We start from the raw sequence: 16415 nt of genomic DNA, 5'->3' as shown, positions 1-16415 counted from the left end.
ATAGGTTGAGGCGAGATTTATGACAAACTGATGGATAATGTGCATTATGAAAGCTCTATTTGTACAATTATATCTCGATAACTAACAAAGAGGTAAAACTTAAAAAAATATATTTTATCCAGCAGTAAATGATCATTTCGAATGATATAATATAATAACAAAGTAGGCTAATACAATAATACAGGCAGTGGAACAAAATTAATAAATTATTAAATGATTAGTGAATTTTCCCTTTTTTCTAATTGCTGCTAGTCAATTCCTCAAATATCATATCAGGGTCATAAGGCTGGCCCATTTTTGTGTGTCAATTTAAATATAGGCCTAACAATAACTAATCACTATAACTACAATGGGCATCGTTTATATCTAGGCACATATACATTTTTGAAACATTGCTAAAATGAAAATATAACTTATAGATATAAATATTTGAGATATCTTTTAAATCCCAAAGAGGGTGTCTAAAATAAGAATGTTAAATTTGCCTTATTAGGAGAAGATTTTGCAAAAAATCCAAAAGTTTTCTTTTTTGGGAAAGTAGGAACAACTAAATACAGTTATGGTGTATACTGCCTGGCACATCACTTATTTAGTGAAATGAATGAATGAAAATAAAGCTGCTACAAATGGTATAGATAACTCAAAGCAGCCTAAATGTAATGTAGCCTACTCAAAACGGCAATCATTTAACTAATGCTCAATATATGTTTATTTAAATCCGGAGCACTTAAATCTTTGTTTTGACTACATATCATTTGTTTTTAAGCTTTATGGCAGTTTACTACGACTTAGCAACATCCGCTACACATGGATGGAGCAGTGGTGTATCAGCTGTCTCATGTGTAATAGTTTGTTGTAACCTTCTGTATACAGATGTGTAAAATGCAAGCCTTCCTTGCCCTCCCCTCTCAATGTAAATATCAGCCCAGGGGCATTTTCTCCTCTGTGACCTTTACTTGTTGACACCATTGTCTTTGTTCCCAAGGTGTTGGGATTTGTTGGCTGAGACATGTTCCTTATGGTTCCGGCATCAATTATGCATAAATAATAATAACCCTGGACAACTGCTGATTTGCAATGACACTTTCATTACAACAGTAGCAGCCAATAACTCTCTGGTACCCATTAGTTATTAATGCCTGGCCACGCCAGCTTTACTTTGTCATTTATTGCTTCATCTCTATGCCTTTTTAAATATTCAGTAACTGCTGTACCTACATTTACTGTCTGTGATCTCCACCCAGGAGAAGGCTATGGCTTGTGCTGGAAGATGGCCTATAGTTATTATGGAGGTCTGGGCCTTGCTCGCCAATGCCATTGTTGTCATCATACAAACAGTCAACTCCTCTAAAGTAAGTCAGACTTCAGCTTTTCTGCTTTTTTTTTGTGCCATGTTAACATATAAATGCAAATTAATACCCATAATTTTAAATGGTAATTGTATGACAAGTGAATTGTTTGGAATATCATTTACGGGTATTTCAGCTCTGTCTGAGGGTTTGAAATCCCAAAGTACCGCCTATTTCAGTTCCGTTTGGTGTCAAAAGTCTTTTTTAGTGACACTTAACATTAACCTCTCTAAATCAAAGGTCAAATGTAGCACATGAACTCCTTCCCTGGAAAAAACGTTATCACCCAGATGTTTACAAGTAAATTGGGAGTCCTCAGCAGCATAAAAGCTGGGACTCTTCATGTAGTGGCCCTTGGATTGTTTGTGTTGCGAAATCAAACCATTTATTCTCTACTAGACAAACAAAATACTCATGATAATGATGAGTATGAGTAATTGAGTAATGACTGTACCTTTGTGAGGTTGATTTTGGTCAACTACATGCACCTGCAGGATTAAGACTTGACAGTATAGTCAGCTGCACTGGAGTCACTCTGACAAGCCACACTGCAGGTTGGCTAAGTCAGTAGCATTACATACAGTCAAGTGTCAGGATTTATTGTTTATGGACAAAAATATACTTCCTAGATGGCGCATGTGTTTGATTTAACAATTTGTACTGTCTATTTCAGTGTTCAGGCAGCTACTTATCCTATACACTACACAGATACACATAAACACTCAAGCATGTAAATCAGTAATGCTTTGATATTGTTTAAGGTTGAACCAGTTTTAACAGTCTATGGGTTGAACACATAATCCAATTAGGGCCTTCAGCTGAAAGACTTTGAAGTTGTAATCGTAATGAGCCCCAGTGGTTTGCTGTAATTTGGTCAAAGTGTTTGTGTGAGATCATTATATTTCTGAGTAAATTAATCACATTGACAAATTAAGGCTGTATATAACCACATATATTCTAATCTACAAACTCTCTTTTTTCAGTTGGGTTAGGTAAAACACTGGATGGATAAATGAAAAACAAACACAAAATAATTACTGTGGCTACCATTGTGACAGAAATGGTTTTTTTCTTTTGAGCAGTTGTAACGGTCCATACATATTTTTCTTTCCTAACTGGATGTACAGTTTTGCGCGTTAAAACTGAGTCAGAAATTGTTGGCGTCAAAATGACGCGCAACACCAAAAACTGCGGTTTTTTTTTCTGTAGGCTACTACAATCAATAACGGGTTAAAAGCATAAAAGAGCAGGCTGCCTTAATGGATCAAAACCAACTGCAATGATGTAAACTGGACGAGGAAATTATTAATATGAATGTTTTTGTCTATCAAACACTTACATGTAGCTATCTTCCGTCTTTTAAAATACCAATATCACCTGGATTGTGTAATAGGTTCAACACTTTCAGTTTAAGGAGTAGGTTTTTGTTGAAATTGAGGTCACGTGGAATCTGGTTCCTTCCAACGTTGTGTCTTCCCATCATCTTCTACTGAAACCTTAACCCTTGTGTTGTCTTCCCGTCAACCATGAAAAAAAATATTATCGCTTTTTCCCACATTTTTCAATGTTTTTGGTGTGTTTTTTTTTTCAAAGGTTTGGAATATTTTTTTTTATCTTTAGTGACATTTTCATGAAACAGTTTTTTAACTGAAAACGGGTCAATTTGACCCAAGGACAACATGAGGGTTAAATGACAAATACGTCAACAACTGCAGTGTCCCTACTCAATGATATAGCCTAAATGATAGTCGTATCTCACCCCATACCCCATTTGCTACGAAGCAGTGGATTTATTTCGATTACTAAGGTATGTGGATGAAAATATTTACCATATTATTGTCGCTCCTCAAAAAAAACTAGGCTATTCCCAATGAAAATGAACGAATGGACCGGATATTAATATAGGCTATTTCAGATCCCCCTCCTTAAAGTCAGTTCTGATTATAAAGAGCCTCACCTAAATTACTGGAAATGCAAAAAAAATATGAATTAATTGCGTGGGAAGGGTTATACTTTATCTTTTTAGGTTGTTGTGTCTTTCTAATTTCTTTCTTTGATATTTGATATCCCTAATGAAGAGCCAGAGGTGTCAGTTAACGCCCCCTAGCGGCTTGAATCTCTTCCGAGGTGTTGTGAGTCTGCAGCTTCACCCGTGCAACACCACACACACACACACACACACACACACACACACACACACACACACGGAGACATCACACTGTGCAGTTTTACTGCAGGCACTGTTATGCATGTGAGCATGAGAGATTTTGTTAGGAACTCTACTTTGTGGGAGCTGAACCTGCATCTGTGATCACACACAAGCGATATGACGGAAATCAAATCATTGACATGACAACTACTATCGTGTTCACCAAGTGCAAGTTTGACTTACAATGTGAATACGTTTGTCAAACACACAAAACGACACACATAGAGCTGCATTTAACCAACTCCCATATTGCCTTCTCTTCATATACACCTTTACTCTAAATTACATTGAGTGACTGCACCCTGAAAGTGACTTCTGGTAGTGCCTGGACGTCTCTTTCACAACCTCTTTAAAGTGTCTATTAGAGTGAGTATGTCAATATTTAACACCTCCTTAGTATATAAATTATGAGAAAAATGTAAGGGCAGAAATGATTAAGAACCCATTACAGAGACTACAATTTCTGCATTTGAATTTATTTAATAGCCTATGTGTTTCGATTTTAGGAATAATCAACGGAGAAAAAGCCAATGATGTTAATGTGACAAACAGGGCTGTAATATATAGAAATATGTGTATATATATATAAATAATACAATAAGAACGTAACCTACATTAGTAGGTTACATTCTATTAGTGTCGACGAGGCTACTGTTATAAATAATTATAGGACGCTAATAATAATAATAACCCGATAATAAAAATGAAGGAAATGCCACGGTGACATTGGAGAAGCCTTTTGCATCATCAGCACCTTCTTCGGTGTCTGAGAGCGAATCGAAGCAGAGGGAGAAGTTCCTTTCTCTTTCTCATGGGGATCAGATAAATATAGCGCCTCTAACCCCCCCCCCCCCCCCCCACACACACACACACACACACACACACCAACCCGATCACCATTTGCTGTTTGTGTAAAAGTGATTAGCCAGACACAACTGCGAAGCTGTTACCTTTATAGTGGCCCAGCCGCAGAATGTGCTGTAAAACGACACGAGCAGTGATGTAATGGTAAATTAAAAGACGCCTCAACTGTGACCTCTGGTCAGAGATCATTATCAAGAGACAACCATAAATGTAGTTTAAAAAACAATTAGACCGTTTTACTGTTCACCGCTAAATGTCCGTGTATTTTACAAGGGTTCGTCTCAACTATGATGTCAGAGTTTTTTTTATCAGCCTGAAAAGCTGGCAACATTTCGCAAATAACCAGTATCAACTGCACTTTTTGGTGTGTTTGAACTAAATCTCAGGATATACTATCTTCCTTTTTTTTTAATAATCCCCCTCTTTTCACCTCTGCTTTAAATTTAAAATCCATATAAATATGTTTTAATTACTTACTTCTTTTTGTTAACCTTCTGCAAAAATTCTTATTTAACTTTATGAGTATTTTCCAAAAATATGTCTTTAATATAGTTGCAATACAAGCTAAAAAAAAAATGTAATGGGTCTACTAAAAAGGGTTAATATGGTGTCGTCGTAAAAAATATTATTCATTTTATTTCTGTGACTGGATAAATATAGCCTATTATAGCCTAATGTTACAATTAGAAATTCTAAATGGAACTTAAAAAGGCTAATTTAAAAAGATAGACTTTTAACATATGGGAAGATGTTAAAAAAAAAAAGTATTAAGCCTAAATGGCTTAGTAAACGTTAACACAATATTCACAAGATAAGACAAATTTGTAATATCTAAAATATCCTTCGATTCATTTTATGCATTTCTAACATGAGGGTTAATTTATATAAAATAAGATTTTCCAGATTATGTCTCTCAATAAATATAGTATCAAACAATTTCAGAATGGTAAAAAAGAAAATTGATTTTGAATTCTTTCTTAAATTTATTTACAAATATATTCAGATTACAACACAATATAGCCACATGAAATTACATATATTTTATTTTATTTTTATAAACCGACTATTTTTCAGAGCTTTTTGTGTCTTGTATGAAAAGGAAGCAAAAAAGTGTGTCCAGCTGAGCTTCTGATACAAAAAAGAAAATGTAAAATAATAATCACAGATCTCAAACGGGAACAAAAGAAGAAGAAAAAAAAGACAGGTAAAATCATTATTGTTATTATTATTAATTTTTTTTTTTTTACAAATATTTACAAATATTACCTGTACAGAAATATCTCCTTTTTCTCTTTTTTCTCTGTTTCAACAGTCTTTACATGGCTACAGAGTCCAGTGTTGCCTATTGATTTGTGCTTTTCACACTCCCTCGGTAATAATGTCTCTGTATAAAAATAAGAGTTTATCTTCTCTTTATTTGAAGTCATTGTGAAGGCCATTTGGACACCGCCGCCGCCGCCGCCGCCGCCGCCGCCGCGGAGGGTAAAACATGTCCAGAGAGGAGATTTGAGGGCACACTGAGGATGGGAGCGATGGCGGCGGAGGACCGGCTCAGAGAGAGGGACTGCGCGCTCAGCAGGGCCGACTGAACGGTCACCGGGGGTCGCAGGAAAGCAGCGCCCGGGGAGACCGAGGAGGCGCTGGACACCCCGATGATGTTCTCTATACTAAAAGACGGTCTGTTCGCAGGCTCGGATTTGATCATGGACGCTGTGCTCAGACTGTTGAGCTGAAGTTGAAGACTCGGGCTGAGATGGGAGTTAAACGCTTTTCTGTTCAGCTCCGCCGAGGACAGGAGAGGGACGCCCGGGGGCAGCATGGTACCTACAGGGGGGATGTACGGGTACTGCAAAGCCGCCGGATGGGAATAAGCCGGGTGGATCCCGTAGTGCCTCCCGTACGGGCCCCCAAGGCTGTACGCACCGAAACTTTGCATCATTAGAGCAGTCTGGTCCCTGAGCATGTCCGGCTGAACTCTCTTAAACCTTTTCCTCCTCCTGAGGAAGCTGCCGTTGTCGAACATGTCCTCCGAAGCGGGATCCAGGGTCCAGTAGTTGCCCTTGCCGGGGTTGCCGGGTTCCCGGGGGATTTTCACAAAGCAGTCGTTGAGGGACAAGTTGTGGCGAATGGAGTTTTGCCACGCCGGGAACTTTTCTCGGTAATACGGGAAACGGCTGCTGATGAACTCGCAGATCCCGCTGAGGGTGAGCTTTTTCTGCGGGCTCTGGAGGATGGACATGGTGATGAGGGCGATGTAGGAGTATGGCGGCTTTACCAGACTGTTTTTGGGCTTCTGGATCCCACCTCCCGTTGCGCTCTGGTCTTGACCCTCTCCCTTTCCGGTGCCCGTCTCTCCCTCCCCGGAGCTCTCACAGCACGGACTCCCTCCACCGGACCTCATCTCCTCCTTCTCCACCTCGATCTCATCGTCCTCGTCGCCTGCTTCTCCTCGGAGGTCGTGCAGGATGCCTCCCACCGGGCTCTCGCAGTCACTGTCCACCCTCTCCATGCCATCCTCGTCTCCCTCGCCCACCACGTCGATATCCACGTCCTCCGCTGTGAGCACAGTTTGGCCGGACATCTCGCTGGCTCTTTCGCTGCCTCCAGACAGGGTCATCTCACGGCTTACTTACACTTTTTGTATTTGTTTTGGAAGTCTGAAGAGCCGGGTGTGATGGGTATGGCGAGACCAGCGCGGGCTGTGCGCACACACGGCGGGTCTGCTGGACTTCTGGTCGCCCCTGTCTAGAGATCGGATGTCTCCAAAAATCTAAATGGGGTTGAACCGGCAGCAAGCCAGTCAAGCCAAAGAACAACTTCTACAAATATTTCTCCACTCGGTAAGTGAGCAGGCGTGTGTGAAGCGACGATTCTTGTATCGAAGTTGCTTGGAGATGTGTTGCGCTCGGACGTCCCTTCTCGGTGCGTATATTTCCTATAGGAGTGATATTTGGAGAACCAAGTCGAGATGACACATGCTGCTTTTAAAGGCCTGAGCTTTTAAAAGGACTGTCTGATAGATTACTTTTCCCAGTATAAGATATACTATCAGGGCATGGCACGTGGTTTGGTGACGACAGACGCCCCCTTCCTTCTCCTCTCCTCCCTCCCTCCACCCACCTCTCTCCTCTCTGTTAAACCATGCAAACTGGAGTTGTTTCATGGATTTGTCAACAATGGGACATCAGCAATGCTGCTTTCCGCTGATTTCTGTGTTCGTCCGTCATAGACCATTTAACGGTGGCAGAGGGAGGAGGAGGAGGGGCAGAGAAAATTGGCCTGCATGATTGAAAGATCTGATGCGCATTAACGTGGCTGCGTAAAAACATTCCAAACCTTTAACTTTGCTAATACAAACTCCGTTGAACGCTGCAGAATGAAAACGACGACAGCTAAGTTCACCAAATCCTCCTTTAACTTCTTGTATGTGTTAACGTTTGGTTCCGAAATGGTGAAATTGTGCATGCGTGGATTTTTCTGCATTCTGTTTAAAACTAGTTGTCGTGCATGCCACTTTGCGTATTTGGATACTTTGTCTATGCGTAAGAATTTACTCATTTTTAATTTTGTTTATTTGGTGCATGCCTTGATATTTCCAGCTTTACTGCCAGCCGTGTAAATCCCAGCTGCGAATACAAAGCATGAATTCAAATCTTATTTATTCCCGCAGGATTAGCTGAAGGTGGGAAGAATATTGAGCAGCAGCGGCAGCGGCACTGGCGACTATGAATGGAGAGAATAAAGAATTCCCTTAAGAGTTTGGAAGAGGTGCTAACGACCCCAATCATTGCATGATTTTACATATGAATAAAGTAGGAAATGCAGGCAGCGGGAGAATGCAAAGAAAGCATTTATTCACAAGCATGAAGGTGAAGGTGGCTGGGCTCAGGGAGAGGATGTCGGATCCACTACAGGGTTTCCTCCGTTGTGTGAGAACAGTTGGGAAGAATACCGAAAGAAGAGTTTGTATTTCAGCAAACGTTCAAAGAGACCCAACACGTGTGCTGTAAGTGAACAAAATCGGGAATTTAAATGTAGATCTACTCCGATGTGCCACATGCGATTTAAACGTCCATTTGTATCCGAAGTCTTTTTGCAGGTTAATGAAAATATCTGTACCAATATTCAACACCAGTCAGTTATTTGTGACAAAGCTTTATTTGAATAAATTAAACCATAAATGCATTTCGAATGAAGATGTAGCCTAATTACCGATTATTACTCCGATAATTTCTGTCTTAAGTAAAAACACTATGAGGCAGAATTCATTTGAATATATGAAGCAGCCTGTTGTTTACATTATCACTATTGTTACATTTAAATAAATCACACGTGTCACCTATTAATGCCATAAGTGCAGTTGATTACTTAACTCACATGAAGAACACAGAAGGGGCTGTCTTTTGAAGAAGCGCATCATGACTGTATTTATTTTTGCTGTAAAATCCCGTCAGTGTTGTGTTTGAAACTAGTTTGGAGAGTAAATGGGATCCTTTAATTGCCTTTAGCGGCGCGAGGTGCCGCTTCATGCGCCACCTCCGACACCTCTGCTCCCGGGATGAAGTCGGATTAATCAAACGCTATCATTAATAATGTGCGCATGGGTCAAAGGAGGGAAACAAGGTTTCCGATTAGACTCGCCTTGTGTTAATCTCTCGGTGACCTGTGTAATCTGGAGCTCCGTCGATACGGATTACTTAGCAGATGAAACCAGAGTCTACATCAACTTTTATCCTTCTCGTCCACAGGGCGCGTGTGTATTTAGGCAGGTTAGGATTCTTTTTAGTTTCCCACGAATCAAAAAAAAGGAACTTTTTTTTTCAAGGTTGTTTGTTTGGCAGGTTTTTTGCTCAAATCGAAAAGTGCATTGCTGATTTGACACATTTCGTGCATTTCTTTACAGCAACAGAAGTCTTTTAAACTCTTACTGATATGAGTGACCTCACGTAGCCAAAACCCCATTTTTGGTGCTTTTTTTTTTTTTTTTTTAATGAAGGAGATAAAAGTCTTATAGCTGCAAAACAAAAGAGCTTGCACACTTGGTTGCCATTTGTTTGTTTTTTTTGTAATTTTGAAGATTCAAAGGGTCCCCCCCCCCTCTCTCTCTCTCTCTCTCTCTCTCTCTCTCTCTCTCGTTTCTCCCGTTTGTGTGTGTGTGTGTGGGGGGGGGGGGGGGGGGACAGGTGCAGCCTGCCTCCTTTAAAAAAAAAAAAGGAAAAAGAATTCCAGAGTTGTTGTGAAAGGCGGCGTATCCGCTGAATAACCTGACTGAACAGCACCGAGAGGAGGTTTCAACCCGTCCTTCCTGTGATCTTTTGAAGCCTCATAATCCGCTTTTATACCTCCGCAGTTTGTTAATGAAATGTACGTTTTAAGCACACATGCACGGCTTAGCGCGACAAAACCTTTTAGTATAATAAGCCAACTCGCTCCGGCATGAAACCATTAGGGGGGGGGGCGCAGAAGAGACCGCAGCAGCATCACAGGTGATGGAGAGGAATCAGTCTGCACATGTGATCCCTGCAAACTACCAGCAAGGTCACCGAACAAATAATTGTGATCATAATAATGTGATGCTCTGGTGATTCCTGAGAGGGAGACTTTTTTTCTTTCTTGCTTTCTCGCCCCCCCCCCCCCTTGTCTCACAGGGGTCAGAGGTCAGGGTCACCTGCAGTGTCAGTTGTTTGCTCGAGGACACTTCACCAGGGTGGGTGCTTCCGATACTGTAAAGATGAATGCAGGTGACGGATGAGAGATGCTAAATAGTGTTCAATCTTTTAATTTGGGGGGGAAATTCAGAAATAGTGGCGAGATAATTACACCTATTTCCACTTTAAGACAACTTGTCAATTTTTGATCCTTTTGTTTGACATTAGTTGATGACACTGGGTATGTCTGCTTTACTACTTTTCTAGGCTGTATATAACAGGCCTAATAGTTTAATAAAAACTAGGTAGGCCATAAGACCATATATGAAATAAACCCAATATGAGACTGCCTTGTGACGATTAGATAACGTTGTAAGACATTTTATTATAGTCCTTAACCTATGTGTGCATGCGAAAGGTATATTTTTGTTGCTGATTGGATGGATTTTGACCACCTAAATCAATAGTCACTCGCTCTTTCTCCCCTTTGATCTGTTGATTTGTTAAAAATCCGTTGTGCAGTAATTATTGATACCGGTTGTCTTCTTTGGCTCCTTTAAAGGATTTTTCGATTCATTTCAAGAAAAAAAAAAAGGCTTTAATCTTTGTTAATTAGTAATTAGTTATTACAAAATTCTGTCATAGAAATATTCGCTTTTCCTGCGTTGCGTCCATTGAAAGGGAGGATACAAATATGCTATCTAGAAAACTGTCTCACGTTCTTGCATCGAAATCAGCTGTTTGTAAACGCAGATTTTTGAGAGGCAACTCTGTTAATTAATTAGGAGGCAGCAGCTAGTAAAACGATGTGATGAATGAATGGCATTGTTAGCGAGCTTGTAATTACGACCATTAGGTTAATTATTGTACACCAGTAGCCAAATCTTTTTAGCTTGTCACATGTAATGAAAACAAGGTGTTCTCAAAAAAATATTTAAAAAAAAAATGTGTCACCATATCCGCAAAATTGCGAGACACACAGTTATGTTGCATAACAAATAATAACAGTGTTGAATTTTTTTTTTTCGTGGTCGACAATGTGAATTCTGCAGAATTCTGGAAGGCAGGCTGTGTTTCTTCTTCTTCTTTTTCTTCCTCCTCCTCCTCTTCTTTTTTTGGATATCCATAGTTTCAGCTCTTCTCAAAGAATCCACTCCATCAACCTGCGAGTTTCTGTCAAACAATATGATGGAGCCCATTTTTAACCTGCAGGATCAGCCGCAGCCACATCTTTCCTACACAACAAAGCACAAAGGGCCCCAAATACACGAAACTGATCCGTGCGTGTGCGTGTGTGTGCGTGTGCGTGTGCGTGTGCGTGTTTGATTGACGTGTCTGTATAAAGACACCATGCGGGAGATTACAGGTGATGTAGAAGGACTTGTCTTCTCTCACTTTAGCTTTTCGTTTCGTTCTTATTTTTGGGCTGAGATAGCTTATATTCTGATGATTTCTGCATTCGTATTTCACATTAGTTATGATTATGATATTATAATGTTTAAAGGAAGAAAAGCACGCCTTTCAGTTGATTTGACCAAATGACTCATCATCTTATTTATTGCTTGCAGGTGTTGTGTTAATAAAATATGTAAAATGAATACGTTAGGAAACTGAGTTGTCAGAATCAGTGGACAGCTGGAGACTTTGGTCAGTGGTCACAGGCTTTCATCTATATTTTAATACGTTTCTTTCACATCTGTCTGAGGTCTTTGGGCCTGTCAGCGGTTTCCTCTTGCAGGCTTTCAAGTCGTGGCCATTTGCAAATTGTATTTTGGTTATTAAGACACGATTTCTAACATCGTTTCAGTAATGATGAAGATGGTCGCTGTCTACTCTAATCCGGTGATACTGTGGTGTCAAATGAAACGTTAAATATACAAACAGCCAAATCCCAATCTATCAGGTAAAATATATTTTAAAAAAAAAATACAATTAGTCGGTAAATACTTTATATGTAGATAAGGGTTTCCCTTGTTACAATACATGACTGTGTACTGCTACTGGCTCTTCAGCCAATCCTACATGGGTCTAAAAACCTCAAAAATTCTTTATTGTCATCTTTGAATATCATGCTGTTATTTTACCGTCAAAAACGACGAATTTGAATAATTATAATAACAATAATTGTTCTTATTATTTAGCCTTTTAATTAAAAAAAATGATAATGTGTGTGTCCAATTCTGCATACCATTGGAAACGCACTGCACCGTCTCCCCTCCGCCCCTCCGCCCGTCCATCGCACCTTTCCCCCGGCCGGCCGTGACTGGGGAGCCCCCGGGAAGCCCCCGGGGAGGGTGCATGTACTCACGGGTGCTGGTGGGAAAGTGACACCTCCCGCTAAATGCAGCCGGATTACCATGCCAATGTGTACTTGTTAAGTACGTGCAATGTCACCCAGTTTGTAAGCTTTTTGTCATTCAGATCGAGGCTGAAAAGTTGCACATTAGCCCAGTATATCACCGTGTTGTGTGAGTGCAGCGATGCAGGCTGTAAACGGTGCAAATTGGCCCAATAGCAGGCATTTAACATGGTGTCAAAACGCAGGCAGCTTGGCTGTGCGCCAAATCATCGGCTGCATGAAACGTGTTAATTCAGCCAAAGGTGTCAAATAGCTGTGGAGTTTAATAAATGGAGAAAAATCTAACAAAAATGTGGTTGTGCATATAAAAAAAACACACTTAGGAGCAAAATATTATATAAATTCAATTACGCAATCAAATAGGCTACACTGTATATCAGTAGCCTAGTTGTCACTCGTCTCCGGAAACTAAATAGATTTTGGGATAATTTCATAATACATTAGGAAACATTTTGCGTACAAAAAAACAGAGTAAAACCAAAATTAAAATCCTACACGCTTCCCAAAAAAGGTGCCAAATTTAAAAACCGTGTTGTGACTCCCTATGCACTATTCTAAGCAGCTTTTCACACTATTGACATCAAAAGGGAACTCTCAGTGCGACCCCTGAACTCAATATCCTCTTGCCTATTGGTGCATATGTAACATCACACTAAATTACCTCCTACATCCCCGCCTGCCCCTGCCCTGATAATATTCCTTCACATAATCTGTCAAGTTATTCACAAAGACACTTTACCTCTTCTCAAACCCATTTATAGGAATCGTAGAAGATGAGGAGTAGAAGGAGAAAAATACATCTTTAGACTGGAAGGGGAATGTTTTGATTGCATGATTGACTGAAATGTGTGTTTGTGTTCAAAAGTGCCTAATTTACAACATATCCTGAAGTGCTCAAACAATAGTACCCCATAATATATGCTTTATTCTCATGAAGGCCTAATGTTATTGCCTTAAGGAAAATGATCTAATTCATCTTAAAACCATAATATTTTTCCTCTAATGCATCCCATTATTTGCTTTATAAAAATGTGTCCTTGTCTGTTAATCCATTGGGGAAGTGTATATCCCACTTCCTAATCAAAGTCGTTGTGCTGTCTCTTGAAATTAAGGACCGCACCTTTAAATTGTCAATTACTCTGAGGTTAAGTGAATAGACTCAATGATTCAAATCAGGTGTTACAATTTACTGCACATAGCTATCTGACTTCATTTCAATTTGGCCCGAATCTCTCCCGCAGACAATGAAGTGATGTATCACACAAAGGGAAATATAAAAGTACATTTGCTCTCAACTAATCCATGATTGTTTACTAAATAGCACATTTTGTAGGCAATAATATTTTATAAACAAAGGTTTTAAACCACATTTCAGTAGACCTTCTATCCTTCATGATTAGATTCAATTCTCTTACACACTAAAGACCACTGGGTCAAAATGTTTGGGTCAATACAGTATATCCCCAATGCAATGTTAGTGGTATTGTTTTAACATTACTGTTAAAATATGGGTATTTTAACCCAGGAATTCACCAAAAAACAACACGCTGCTTTGACCCATTGTTATATTTTACATTACTGTTAAGTTAATAAGCCTACCCAAAGTAAAGTATGATATAGCCTTAGTTGCAGTTATGATCTGCTTCAGCTCTTTCTAAACTTATTTTTACTGACTGTTACAAAACACGTCATATGTGCATCATTTTAACAAAAACATGTGCTGCAAAACTTGAGCATGCTGTGTCCAACAGGGTTAGAATAACAGTAGTAGAAAAACCCAGGTCCTTTACTCAAAGGTACTAATACTAACTGTAAAACTACTCCATTGCGAGTATAAAAAAACCTGCATTGAAAAGGTTCTTCAGGAAAATGTACTCAAAGGTAACTCAATGGAGAAAAACGATCAGAATGAAGGAATTAGAATCATTGATCACTGTTATACACACATGTGTGAGCAGCATTTAACCGCTTTAGTTGAGGTGCAGCTCAAACTGTACAATATACAATAGAGCTGTAGCTATTTTTTATTTGACTATTTACTATCTATTTACTTGGCTTACTATCTATCTACTTAGTTAGTAAAACTTCAGAAAATAACGATTACCAAGAGCCAATGTGACCGATTCAGTTTACTGTAATTTGAGACCAAAAAGCAGCAAATCGTCTCTTCATGGAAATATGAAATGTTTGTCATTTTTGCATCATAAATCACTGAAACGATTAGTCAGTTATTAAAATGTTTTTTTGTTTTCTGTGGGTCAACCAATCAATTAGTCCACTAATCCTTTTGGCTCTAATTTGATATAGTGTTGGATAGTAATCGATGACAACACATCATATTTTATTGCCTCTTCATATATTTATGTGTAAATCATAACAACCCTGAGATGGAGCAGGATTTACATCCAACACTAGTAAAGTAACAAAATTTCCCTCTGAATTGTAATGGAGTAGAAGGATACAGTAGCATGAAGTAGGCTACCTCAAATTTGTACTTAAGTACAGTACATGAGCAAATGTATAACAAATATTACATAATACAGTGTTTGCTAATACTATTAAGTATAATATTAAGCATGTTTCAGTAATAAAGTTAACAGCCAAACAGTGTTAACACCCAAACAAAGTTACCACCCTCACACCCATGCCGGGAGTCCAAAGTCAGCCACACAAGCATCAATATTTTACATTCCAACAAGAATCCTTTTTAAAGATGCAATCAATGCCTCCTATTCATTATCCATGTGTATGTCTTCTAGGTATGGCCTTTGTCATTAAGCAATAATTCTCCCCTCCACAGTCCCACATTACTCCGCTGCTTAATACTTTTACAAATGCCTCGGGGCTATAAATACTAATGAAATCTCTTTGCTTAATTTGATTTTGCTGGTACACTTGCAGTTATGGCTGAACTTTCCCACGAGAGAGGCTGATTGAACACTTTCAAGTCCTTATGGAAGCAGGAAAACATTCCAAAGAGCTGGGGAGATCATTTCCATAATTACCCCGATTGGCAGCCTAATGACCTTCTGTGACAATAAAAAGATCTCTTGTTAATTCCATTTCTGTCGCTGACATTCAAGAGATTCCTATCTTACATGTTTGAGGGTTCACAAGATAACAAAGTGTACTTTTTTTTTCCCCCTCCCGTTTTCAGCGAACAAAAGAGCAGAACCCATTCCGTTTAGCTCCTCCAGCACACTGCAGTGATGAGGCTCTGCTTGGCTCTGAAAGGGATCTGCTTGTGCCTGCACGGCTCGTGCACCCTGCCCCAAAGTTGGGTAATTTATGGGCCTGGGGGAGATTATAAAGATGGATCTTTGAGGCAATCAATTCTCATGTTGCGTTTTGAATGGTGGGATAGAAATGAAGTGCAGAATAATTAAAAAGATCACAAGTCCCCCCTCGCATGTAATAATGAGTGGCTCCAGAGGCAGTGGACTCTGCCACAGTGCCGAAAGGGAAGCGCCTTTGATTTGACTGAGTGGACTTCCCGGCCCGGTCCAACACTACATCGCCTCACAATGGAGGGGGGGGGGGGTCACCGCCACACACAGAGGCTGCATTGCAAATCACGCTCTGTGACTGTTTGAGGACTGTGTCCAGGCAGATCATAAGCAGATACTGTTGTCAGAGGAAACCGAGGAGGGATGTGTGTGTGTGTGTGTGTGTGTGTGTGTGTGTGGTGGGGGGGTCTCCTTGTTGCTTGGATGTCAAAGTCAGGATGACTCAGAGCTGGCATGAAGAGAGATGGAGGCGGTTGTTTGGAATATGTTTCACAGTGACCACAATGCTCGGAGTGTTATCGGATGTTAAAATAAAACCCATCCGTTCTTTCACATGAATCAGTGTCAAAACGTACCATCAGCCCTCGGCATGCACAACTGGGAGCTGTTGTGCACTGACAAATTCAAATGGTAATCTAAGGCCTTTTTACACCTCTGAATGTATTAGACTAAATGTGAAATGTGCATCTGTTTTGCATG

General features: G+C 39.8%; 1 protein-coding gene across 1 annotated transcript; it reads right to left on the bottom strand.

The window, feature by feature from the left end:
* Window positions 1-5714: 5714 nt before the first annotated feature.
* On the bottom strand, window positions 5715-7457 carry foxd3 (forkhead box D3). Its single transcript, XM_032526120.1, has one exon. The coding sequence runs from the start codon at window positions 7037-7039 to the stop codon at window positions 5846-5848; it is 1194 nt and encodes a 397-aa protein (XP_032382011.1). The 5' UTR covers window positions 7040-7457; the 3' UTR covers window positions 5715-5845.
* Between the last annotated feature and the right edge of the window lie 8958 nt (window positions 7458-16415).

Source organism: Etheostoma spectabile, chromosome 9, assembly GCF_008692095.1.
Source record: "Etheostoma spectabile isolate EspeVRDwgs_2016 chromosome 9, UIUC_Espe_1.0, whole genome shotgun sequence".
In the NCBI taxonomy this organism is placed as follows: Eukaryota; Metazoa; Chordata; class Actinopteri; order Perciformes; family Percidae; genus Etheostoma; species Etheostoma spectabile.
Note: the sequence above shows the minus strand (reverse complement) of the source record. Positions and strands in the feature narration are given on the sequence as shown.

Coding starts and splice junctions, on each gene's coding strand:
- foxd3 (XM_032526120.1), bottom strand. CDS start 7,039: ATGACCCTGTCTGGAGGCAGCGAAAGAGCCAGCGAGATGTCCGGCCAA.